The sequence below is a fragment of the Giraffa tippelskirchi genome, chromosome 10 (genome assembly GCF_054371585.1).
Source record: "Giraffa tippelskirchi isolate mGirTip1 chromosome 10, T2T-mGirTip1v1.2.pri, whole genome shotgun sequence".
NCBI classification, from domain to species: Eukaryota; Metazoa; Chordata; class Mammalia; order Artiodactyla; family Giraffidae; genus Giraffa; species Giraffa tippelskirchi.
In genome coordinates this window covers 91,019,934-91,032,244 of record NC_137284.1, presented here as the reverse complement: position 1 = coordinate 91,032,244, position 12,311 = coordinate 91,019,934, and the positions used below count along the sequence as shown (strand labels likewise).

Here is a 12,311-nt window from a genome sequence, read left to right as displayed (position 1 = left end):
GCCTAATCCCTGAAACATTTTAAAAGACTCTTTTGTTTTTGAAAGGCCTCTAAGTGCTATGTGGAGGATGAATTGCAGGAGGATAAAAAGGGGAGCAAGAAGACCAGCAAGACATGACCCTGACTTGACTAAGGTAGTAGCACTAGTGGAGGATAGAAGCTGAGCAGTATTTTGGAGTCAGAACTCCCAGACTGATGGGTTGGAAGTGGGAAGTGAAAGAAAGAGAGGAATCAAAGATGACATCTAGTGTTTTGTTAATTTCTTTGAGCGTCTGGAGTGGTGTCATTTGAAATGCAAAGTGTACTGAATATTTGTAAGGTGAAAACCAGTTCTTCTGATTTTGACTTAATAAGCCTGAGATGTCCTTTTGGGATGGTAAACAGCAGTCGGATCTATAAATGTGGATCTCATGGGAAATATCAGTTCAGTTCAGTTCAGTCACTCAGTCATGTCCGAGTCTTTGCAACCCCATGGACTGCAGCACGCCAGGCTTCCCTGTCCATCACCAACTCCCAGAGCTTGCTCAAACTCATGTCCATCAATTTAGTGATGCCATCCAACCATCTTATCCTCTGTCATCCCCTTTTCCTCCTGCCCTCAATCTTTCCCAGTATCAGGGTCTTTTCCAATGAGTCAGTTCTTCCAATGAGTCAGTATCAGGTGGCCAAAGTATTGGAGCTTCAGTTTCAGCATTATTCCTTCCAATGAATATTCAGGACTGATTTCCTTTAAGATTGACTGGTTGGATCTCCTTGGAGTCCAAGAGACTCTTGAGAGTCTTCTCTAACACCACAGTTCAAAAGCACCAACTCTTCGGTGCTCAGCTTTCTTGATGGTCCAACTTTCACATCCGTACATGACCACTGGGAAAACCATGGCTTTGACTAGACAGACCTTTGTTGGCCAAGTAACGTCTGTGCTTTTTAATATGCTGTCTAGGTTGGTCGTAACTTTTCTTTAAAGGAGCAAGTATCTTTTAATTTCATGGTTGCAGTCACCATCTACAGTGATTTTGGAGACCTAGAAAATAAAGTCTGTCACCTTTTCCATTGTTTCCCCATCTGTTTGCCATGAAGTGATGGGACCGGATGCCGTGATCTTTGTTTTCTGAATGTTGAGTTTTAAGCCAATTTTTTCACTCTCTTCTTTCACTTTCATCAAGAGGCTCTTTAGTTCTTCTTCGCTTTCTGCCATAAGGATGATGTCATCTGCATACCTGAGGTTACTGATATTTCTCCCAGCAGTGCTGATTCCAGCTTGTGCTTCATCCAGTGCAGCATTTTGCATAATGTACTCTGCATATAAGTTAAATAAGCAGAGTGACAATATACAGCCTTGACGTACTCCTTTCCCAATTTGGAACTAGTCCATTGTTTCGTGTCCGGTTCTAACTGTTGCTTCTTGACCTGCATACAGATATTTGTTGTAGGTATTATTTAAAGCCTCAAAGTAAAAAGAGGCAGTGTAGAGAGGAGAAGAGAAAGCTACCAAAACAATTTGAGATCAAGAAAGAAAAGGGCAACAATGGAGAATGAGAAGCAACAGCCAGTGAAGCAAGAGAAAGATCAAGAAGGTAATGGAAGATAGAAGAAATTATCCAACTAAGGGCAAAGGATGGACTGTGACAAATCCTGCTGAGAAGTCCAGTACCCTGAACATGGGGAAATGATCTGTTGATTTGGCAACATAGAGTCCCCAGCCACATAACCAAGAATAGTTTCAGGGCGGTGCTTGAGTGTAGAAGTCTGAATGGAGGAAGGAACAGAGGATAGGCTGTGATGAAATGGAGACAATCACTGGACAGCCCTTTTGAGAAATTTTCCTATAAGTGGAACAAAAATAGGATTGGAAAGAACAAAAGGTACAGGTGTGACATCCAGAAAAAAAATTAAGATGGGACATGCTTTGTATGTTTCTATGTTTGTATGACAATAGGAATGATCCAGGAAACTTATTAGAAGAAATTGGTGATATAAGAGAAAGAGAGGGGAAATCTTAAAGAGCATTGGAGATGGAATCTAGACCACATGAGAAGGTTCACCATTCTTTAGAACAGAGCACTTCATCCCTTATAACAGGAGGAAGGCAGAGTATACTGGTAGAGTGATTGAAAAGATGAAGGTATTACTCTCATTGTTAATCTAATAAGAATGAACATAGATACATGATTTTGTGTTAAAATTCCAAAAATTTTTTAAAAAACAGTATTTTATACATAATTTGATAATACAGAGCAAATTATTAAAATGGCACAAATTCTAGCCACAAATTCAATATCACAAATTCAGGACATCATCAGTGAAAGGTGGTTTTGTTGCAAGATAGTTTCAAGGCATTATGTAGGTATTTGCTTTAGCAGAGGAGTAGAGATGGCTTGTAGTTATATTGCAGTACATATATGTCTTAAGTATAGGACAAACTTTAAGCCAATATTAGTCCAGAAATGTTGCTGAAAAAATGATCTATCATTATGTACTATGGGATTGACTAAATAACCAATAGTAATGCAAATGACGGTTATAGTAAATAAATATAGATTTACTTTATCATTTATCAATTTATTTGTCAATTTTAAATCAAGAATTGCCAACTAAGACCAACTGGAAACAACACTCATGAGGTACTTTTAACATAAATATCCTGTCCTCCCCCAAGCTGGGGATATTACAGTAATCCTGGTGTGTGTACCTGTACATGGAAACCAGAATTCCTAGATTGTTGGATTAGGGTTATCAGTGAGTTCTAGAAGTTCATCAATTTTATTTATGAATACCAAACTTCAGGAACCCTTCATCACTTTGTAGGCTGCTTATATGCTTGATATAAGTAAAGCTGATAATATATGAAATTTCCTCATTTGCCAGTAAGAACGAAAGAAAGAGCTTGCATTTTCAGACCCATTTAAGTCCATTAATGGTTCTTGGACCATACTTTTATAACTATAGTTCTAAGTTATCTTCCTATCTTCAGCAATTCTTAAAATCTTTGCAAAATTGCTATTTTAGAGCGAAGGGTAGCAATTACATCGGAAGGGATTCGAAGGAGAGAAGATGAACCTGTACATGAGAGGATATTTTGCATTTTTCATTTGAGTTTGTTTTTCCTTTCTGGTTTTAAATATCGACTTTGGCGATTAAAGATCTTTGATTTAAGAGAGGAAAGAAAAAGTACCTGTTGCAGGTGGCACCTGCTTATTATTGTCTCCTCACTGCATCAGAGGTGCTTTGAGATATGTGATAGCTCTGCACCACTGCCTCTGGGAGCAGGGATGTGGGGTTGGCCTTAGGCACCTGGGCACATGGACATTAATTAACTCTTTCCTCCCCTCATTGCAGACAGTCAAGCAACCGTTTTCAATCTGGGCAAGGACAAATATTACTCTACTGACCCAAGTCTATGTGACAGTGTGGCTGCAGTTCAGAAGGGCTTATCTGAAGAAGAAATTCACCCAGTCTGTGTGGAACAGCTATATTCATAGCGGGAGTGGAGAATCATTTATTCATTGGCTTGGCACCATTTGGGATGGTAGTTTGATAGGAGTGACCCCAAAGGGAAGCATGTATACAAAGCCAACTGATTCTCTTGGTTGGTGCTTCTTCCAGGAGGGGAAGTTCCCATGGCATGGGCAGTGCCTCTCTTCTGACTGTCCATTTGTACCTAACACCCCAGTCCTGGTCTTCTAGTTGTCCACTCCTCTGTTGGAATCCCTGTGGCTTTTGAGCCATCTTTTCATGTAGGAACCCTTTAAAGATAACCCTGGGCTAGTTCTGTTTTCCAGGGTACAACTTTAGTCTGTAGGATCCGTGCACCTCTATCTCACCAGGGCTGGAAGTACCGCTTTATCCTGAAGGGACTGATAAATTGTTGATGGATTATAAGAAGGGAGTAACAAGATTCAATTCACTTGTGGGAAGAGCACTGGCAATAGTGTGGCTTGGTGAGGACATGTGAGGCTGGAGACCAGCTAATCACTATTGCAAAGTTCTGGCAAGAGCTACTGAGAATCCATTGACAATAATGAGAAGGAAATGGGTTCAGAAGATATTAACATTTTAGATACAAAAGAATTTAATGACTAAGTAAAAGTGAGTCACCTTCCAGGTACCTTTTATTTTAATGAGCACATCATAAACAGTACTATTTTTGCAGCAAGAATGTTAGAGTAGTTTGCATAGTGAAAGACAGGGAAGCCTGGTGTGCTGCAGTCCATGGGGTTGCAGAGTCAGACATGACTTAGCAACTGAACAACAACAATAAACTTACTCTCACAACAGTAAACACTTTTTCTCCCAACAGTGAGATGATAGCATAAGAAAATAGGGGAGGGGTCATATTGGTTATCAGGGTCATAGTTGAACACATTTTTTATTTTAATGTTTATCAGCTTTCCTGTTCTTTTTCAATTTGTAAACAATTTCCACTGAATTGCTTCTGTGAGGAACATTTTTGGTTTTCATTTGTCCTCACCTTTTCATTTTGGGGATTCACCTCATGCGCTTGCTTTTAAGTACTTAACCGTGTATAAAACAGAAAGGAAGCACATAAATACCATTTACATTCTTTAGGCTAGTGTGAACTGCCTTTTGAAAAACAAATTGTCTGCCAGACCTCATACGTGTTTGTGTTGAAGTTTGCCTCACATAATCCTGGCCATTTCCATTTCCGGCCCCACAGTTTGATATTTATTTGTTATTTATTTTAATGATTTGATATTTATTTTAAGCAGCTGCTTAAGAAAGGTAGAACTTAAATGATCAAACAGCATAAAGTAGATTTCTGTTTGAGCTCAAGATTACTGTGTAGCTTTCTTTTCAGTAGCCTTTTTTCATTGACATTCTAGCTGTGAGAATAAATCTAGGAAAACTGCTGTTTGGCCTTGTTAGCTCACTGCCAGCCTTGGCGATGGCAAACTAACTGGTGTTGTACTAAACATCACTGAAATAAAATAACTGAGTCTGATTAAAGCTTGGAACTCTTGAGTACTACAAATATAAAAACTGTCAACAGATGCCGTTTGCTAAAACCACGGCTCCTCTAGCAGATGGGTGAAAGTTAAACATAAAATATGCTATTTCTTTTTCGTTTGGTTCAGTTGTTTTTAATATAGTATAAAAACCCTGCTACTGACTTCCAGTAAACTTCTGGCTTATGTTTCATGGCTGTTTTGGGGAGTGTGCTTTTATTATAAGAATTCATTAAATATGTTAAAACAAATTCTAATCAGAGTTTTTAAACTGTCTTTGGTTTTCATATATCCAATATTGAAAATAATCATGAAAAACAATGACCAGATATCCACAATGGAAAATAATGTTTCTCTTTCAAATCTTTGATGTTGGGCTGTAGTAGAATAATATCAATCATATCTCTAATAGTTCTTATTCATTTAGTACTTGAGTTTACAGTATCTTAATTTCTCATATAGAGTCAGATGCAACTGAGCAACTAAGCAGCAGCATGCTACATCATAAGTTAAATAACACACACACAGAAGAATGCTATTTTTACTCTTCATGCAATTGAATGACTGACATGCCACTTAATACAATCACTATTAATATTAACTTGCAAGAACCATAATGGCATTATTAATCATTCTATAATATTCAGATATTTCTTGGCCTAGAACAGAGTGTTTATATTTAATTTAGAAGTCCATGTATCTCTAAAGAGACCCGCAGTTTACTTTTTTCTTGACTCAAAATTATTTATCTAATATTTATCAGAATAGATCACAAGAAGTTTTAGCATAGTTAGAAGAATGGGGAAATGATCAAATAATTAAGTGGTTAGAAAATTATCTAGAGTATTTATCAGGAAGGATAATATGTAATCACACTGTTCTTTTTTAACTTTGAAATTTATTGTTATTGCTGCTTACAGGTTCAGGTTCATGTCGCTATAGTTATTCAGACCCTTGTATCATCGTGTCATATGCCAAGAATAATACTGCGGACTGGATTCAGCTTGAGAAAATTAGGTTTGTTATCATTTAAAGTATCGTCATAAATTTTGATGTAGGTGGGTTTCTGCTTCCCTGTTTACCTTCATTCTACCACTGGCTTTATCCTTCATGGTTAAAAGTACTCAGATTGTTACTTATGTTGAATTACATGAATGCACATATTTACCTGCATATTACCTGCCCTATTTGAAGAACATGTTGTTAAAAGTGTCATTTTCCATTCACTACTTCCCACAGTCAGTAGTAGCTATAACAAACTATTTATTTTTGGTAAAAGTACATTTGAGATAGTAACCTTTCTGATGGAATTCTCCACAAAATAACATCACCGTCTGTCTCTCTAGGTGGCCTGGCTGTGACCTGGTTTATAGGCCTAGAAATGTATCAGATTACTACCTAAATTCCTTCCAGTCTGTGATGATAATTAGTTAACAGCCTTTTGGATCTAATCCCTGGTTCTGTAATTTTCCTTCTAACTTCCCTAAGGCCAATTCAAAAATTCTGCTATAATTGTGATGTGAATTTTAATCATTTATTACATTTTCTTTATTAAAAAAAAAATCCCTTCATAAGAAAACGAAGTTGGATGCTTAAAGAGGGAGAAGCTCATTCGGGTTGAAAATATTTGATTAAATTTAGCAAAACTCAGACTATGTTAACCATTTCTGTGCAGTTTAAATCATAAAATAAACTTCAGAATGGGTGCTAATTTCAGGTATGGTGAGGTATTTAAAGGAAAAAAATACCTTGAAATTTTATTAAGTGATTATTCTGCTCAGTTCAGTTCTTAAATTAGTATGACTCAAGTAAAACATTTTCCATCAGCTCTTTGAAAGTTTTCTTTTTTTTCATGCTATTTTCCTTACCATATTTCCATATTGAAAAAAATGTGATTTATTTGGGCAAGAAGAATAAATATTAGGTTCTTAATCTTTAATATTAAAAATTTCTAGTATTTGAAATAAAAATAAAAGTCTCACAAGTTCAAGTTCTATTTCAACCAAAACTTGAGAAAAGTAATTCTAACTCATAGATTTTAATAGATTGTCTCCCTCTGTGACAGGATAAAGTATTATTTATAGATACCTGGTACAAGCCAAGCTCTGACATTCTGTGACAATTGCTCATTTTATAAGAGAGCATTTTGCTATTCCTTCTAATCTTTAGTAGTTATAATGAAAATGCATTCATTAAGTACTGATTTATATAAATGGCTTTAAGCAAAGCAGCATAAGTATTGGAAGTTTTACACATATGCCTCCATTTTTCTCTAATATATCTCATAGTTTAGATAAATTGTAGTGTATATTTCTTGTTGAATAACAGCTGTATGCTTCTGATATGACAAATAGTGAGTGTATACATTTAATTATAAGATATAGAGATCACATTCAGCTGATTCTATTTATTTTTCACTACATAAGACTTTCAATTTTAGGCCATGCACCAAACTATCATTTTCATTAATGCAAATTTACCATTAGTGATCAGAGTGGACATATTTTCAATCACTTCCTAAAACTAAAATATATTATCTTCATTGATTTAAATTATTTTTGAAGTTAAAAACATAGTCATCATTAAATATTTTAAAGGAAAGGGGAATTGATTACCCCCAAAGGTAAGGCACAACATTCATAATCTACACTGACAATCCTACAGATTTATATGTGCTTCATTGGTGAGTGAAAAATATGGCTTTTCTCTAGTCCTTTCAAAACTGATTTATAGTAAGCCCCAGGTACTACTAGTTTGCATTTTAGTACCACTTTTAATCTTGGCTAAGGCCATCATTTTTACTACAGCAGGTTTCTACTTTGGTCGAGTAAAATGTTTAACATAAATATTAAATAGCAAAAGACCTAGATTTCAGCAGATATGATATAAAAATCCTGTTAAATTATATCATGTTTTTAAAGGCTGGTATGCATGGAAATCTGAAGAATTCTAAATAAGAGCATTTAATTCTCATGGCAAATCTCACATTCAAAACAAAAAAGTATTTGTTTTCTAGGAATAAAGTAACTCATGTAAATATTGATTTTGAAACATACAGCATACAGTGCTCTCTAATAGGTATAAAATTTCAAAGTAAGAATTAAAATTAAGATAATTTTGCAGTTTTTCTTTTTTTCTTCTTAGTATCATATAAAGTATATAGTTTTAAATTGAGTTTCTACCATTTACAAAATACTGTGCTGGATACTCTGATTTTTTACAAGAGCCAACACAGTTGTGTACCATTTTCTCTTCAATTATCTGTTTATTGGCTTATCTGAGTATGCTTACTGCCTGCCTAGTGTTAAAAGTAGAGCTCTTTAAGATATTTAATATTTAAACTCCTATCACTCAATATGGATATCTTAATAACCACACATATTAAAAGGTTTAAGGGGTATAAGATTATGAGTATTTCATCCATAATGTGTAATGTTTTTAAGATAAGAAAACCAGAATCTTCATTAAGAAACAAAATGAGTCTATAAGAAAGATAAAGTGGACACTGTTGAACTTTATTGTGGCACCAATTCTCATCTCTCCAGAGCCCCTTCCAATGTCAGTACTATCATCCACATCCTCTACCTTCCTGAAGACGCCAAAGGGGAGAACGTCCAGTTTCAGTGGAAGCAGGAAAATCTACAAGTAGGTGAAGTGTATGAAGCCTGCTGGGCCTTAGATAACATCCTCGTCATCAACTCAGCTCACAGACAAGTTGTTTTAGAAGACAATCTGGATCCAGTAGACACGGGCAACTGGCTTTTCTTCCCAGGAGCTACAGTGAAGGTTTGATCTCTCTTTCACTCCTTCTCTTCTCCTCCAAAATCTAAAGCTCAATAAACCAAATTGTACTAAACCACTATTTTACTAAAGTATTTTACTAAGTGAAAGTTGCTCAGTTGGGCTTCCTTTGTGGCTCAGCTGGTAAAGAATCCACGTGCATTGTGGGAGACCTGGGTTTGATCCCTGAGTTAGGAAGAGCCCTTGGAGAAGGGAAAGGCTACCCACTCCAGTATTTTGGTCTGGAGAATTCCATGGACTGTATAGTCCATGGAGTCGTGAAGTATTTTACTAAAACCACTATTAAAAGAATAGGTAATATCACTTTACCCTCCCCTGTAAGAATGGGAAATCATTCATTTGTCCATCCTTTGAACAAATATTTTTGAGAACCCATGGTGCCATGTACTGGGCTGAACCTGGAGAATATAACCACAAAAGGCAGATAGGTCTTTTCCTTTTATTGTCTGTCAATTTAGTGGGAGGTTACATATAGCAATGTGCATGTGCAAAACAGCATAATTGTTGATTTGCTGGGAAAGTTTAAGATGCTGTAGAAATACAATATACAGTGCCAGATCCAGACTTGAGGAATTAGGAATGCTATCCAAGAGAATAGGAATAGACTGAAGGGTCATTTCAAATTGGCCAGATGGGAAGACTAGTGTTTCTAGAATCATAAATCACATGCATAAAGGCTAGAAGATGATAGCACAAAGCAGAGGCCTTTAACAGTGTTTGAAATGGTTGTCTAATGGATTCTGAGTTGAGACTTGTGCTAAAGTCTGAAGATATGACCAGTGATGAAACCTTAAAGTCTTGAAAGCTCACTTTTTGAATGAGAATTAAAATCACTGGCTTGCCTGCCCAGAGAGTGTGTGGAGTAAGATACTGTGTCAAGGCAATATTTTAAGATACCATTTGACTTTCAGCTGGACTCTCTCAAGTTGCAAGTATGAAGAAAATAAAGTACAGATGCAGATTGGAGAGTTTTTAAAAATGTGACTCACAAAAAAAAATAAAGGACCTCTGTGCTGCATGGGAGTGAGGTCACAGAAGTCACAAGCAGAATATAGAGATCTAAGACACTCATCTCCTTTTAATAATTCATGGGTTGCAAATTATTTAGAGTACTTCCCTGGTGGTTCAGTGGTTAAGACTTTGCCTTCTAATGCAAGGGGGGTGGGGGGTGGCAGGTTCAATCCCTGGTTGGGAAGTTAAGACCCCACATGCCATGTGGTATGACCAAAAAATAAAAAATAAATAAATTATTTAGGAAACCTTCACCTTTTTAGAAAATCCTCCTGACACAGTTAAGTTGGTGCTTAGCAAATCAAACTCTAGATACTGACTAGCATTAGGAACAGACATCATCTTTGCTCATCATGAGAAAACACCCAGTAAACCTTATGGAGATTTGTTCTGATAAAGACTCTAAAACTTTGGTTCCTTTGGATCCTTTAAAGAGTCATGGATGCCTTTCATATGGGTGTGGAAAAGAACATTTGTAAGGATAACCTGCGTCATATCCCACTACTACTTGATTAACAGAAGGATTTCTGTTGTCACTGTTCACCATTGGCAAGATATGTAAACCCAGGAAACACACAGAGACCTCAGGGCCTGGGATTCACATTCTTTTCCTGTGATGATCATTTGGTAATTATTTGATCTCAGTTCCCTTTACTATATATGTACTTTTTGTGCCTTTTTTATAAGCCATCATTATACCAATTTAATTAACTTTTTAGTTTCTTAATGCATTGTACTTTGGTACCACCCATGTTAAAAATGTATGAAGTATGAGTTTGCTTTGTAGTAATGGTTACTTAAATTACAACTTTGTGTGGAGTTGCTTTTGTGGTCTCTCATCTTCCTGCTAAGCTTACTAATCACACATTTGAGACTTGCCTAGTTACCTACTTGCCTAGTTGCCTATTAAAAAATCATTGTAGTAATGGTTTGTACCAGGGTCTTTGGCTGTCACATAGAAGCTTTTCTCTAATGTTCCTTTTTAAAATTTTAAATAAGTGCAATGATAAAATCTAAGATTGTCATTTTAACTCATTTATATGACCAACCTTTTGCATTTTGACTCAAACCTCTAGCATGAAAAAATTGCTTTTGCCAAGAGATTTGGAGTTCTAGAAATAAAAATTGTTTATTTAAACTGTATGCAATTTCTCCATCAAATATTTTTCCTTTAGTGGGTGGCCTCTGAGATGAAAACAGAGTACAACCAATTAGAAAACATCTCTCAATGTTCCTATTGGTCATAGGACATGTTTTGAGCATTGCTTTATTTTGGGCTTTTTAGTTTTGAGAGTAATGTTTGTTCAGACTATATGTTGTCTTTTCTAAACAATACTCATTAAAAGTCTCCAAGATGTTTTTATCTTAACTAAATTAGAGATTGAGTGTAACATCAATTGAGTGCTTCATTGTGCTTCATTACAGAATAGAATTTATTCAAGGAAAAATGTCCAAGCACAGATAGGATACTCTTTGGTTAAGTAATAACAGCTACTTTTTATTGTCCATGTATTATTCGGAGGACTTGTTATTCCAGATGTGTGTGTGAGATTATGTATATAATCTCGTAGAGTTGATCTTTATGAACCTATGAAGAGATGAAAGTGAACATGGAGGTGTTGAGTAACTTGTCCAGAATGCTCGCTCCTCTTACCAGTGGCGGAGCCAGGATTCAGATACAGGAATCTGATTTCAGAACTCTTGCTCTCAGCTGCCTGATAACTGTGCTCTTACAAGTAGTAAATATAAACTTAGATGCTCCCTATTGGTCTTCTGTTTCTTCCCAACACCTATTTGTTAATTTATCCGCCTGTTTTCTTCCCCATCACTCTCTGGTAGTAGGCTGAAAGATTCTTGTATTTCTCATATATTTTTTTTTTTATCTTGATCTAGCTTTATTCCATTTGTACTAGATATTCTTTTCTCTGGATGATTGATTTTGTTTTTTTGTTTTTTTGTTTTTAATTTGGCTTCACTGAGTCTTCTTTGCTGCACATGGGCTTTCTCTAGTTGTGACGAGCAGGGGCTACTCTTCGTTGAGCCATGTGGGCTTCTCATTGCAGTGGCTTCTCTTCTTGCAGAGCATAGGCTCCAGGTGAGCGGGCTTCAGTAGTTACAGCACGTGGGCTCAGTAGTTGTGGCATGTGGGCTCTAGGGCACTCGGGCTTCAGTAGTTGTGGCACACTGTCCCTGTTGCTCTGCGGCATGTAGAATCTTCCTGGACCAGGGATTGAACCTCTGTCTCCTGCATTGGCAAGTGAATTCTTATCCACTGCACCACCAGTGGATGAATGATTTTCATACATTAAAATGTAGTAAGTTCAGACCAAGCACAGGTTGCTTCCTTATCTTCCACGCTACAACAGCTGGTTTTATTTTCACAATCATATTTACTGGTCCATCACTGCTGACCTAAAGTGAAGTTAAGGAGTTAGGAGTATTATTTTCCTCACGGAGGTAGGAAACATTTTCAGTAACCTATAGAGAAGTTGAAATAGAGTGAGAAGAGAGGAATGCTAAAGAACTTGAAATCAAC

General features: G+C 36.4%; 1 protein-coding gene across 2 annotated transcripts in view; it reads left to right on the top strand.

The window, feature by feature from the left end:
• RELN (reelin) overlaps window positions 1-12,311 on the top strand; it is a 555,021-nt gene that overhangs the window by 301,903 nt on the left and 240,807 nt on the right. For both annotated transcript variants that reach the window (XM_081535825.1, XM_081535826.1), the window contains exons 9-10: window positions 5,884-5,980; window positions 8,509-8,749. In XM_081535825.1, coding sequence (XP_081391951.1) covers window positions 5,884-5,980; window positions 8,509-8,749 — 338 coding nt within the window. The remainder of the gene's footprint in view (window positions 1-5,883; window positions 5,981-8,508; window positions 8,750-12,311) is intronic.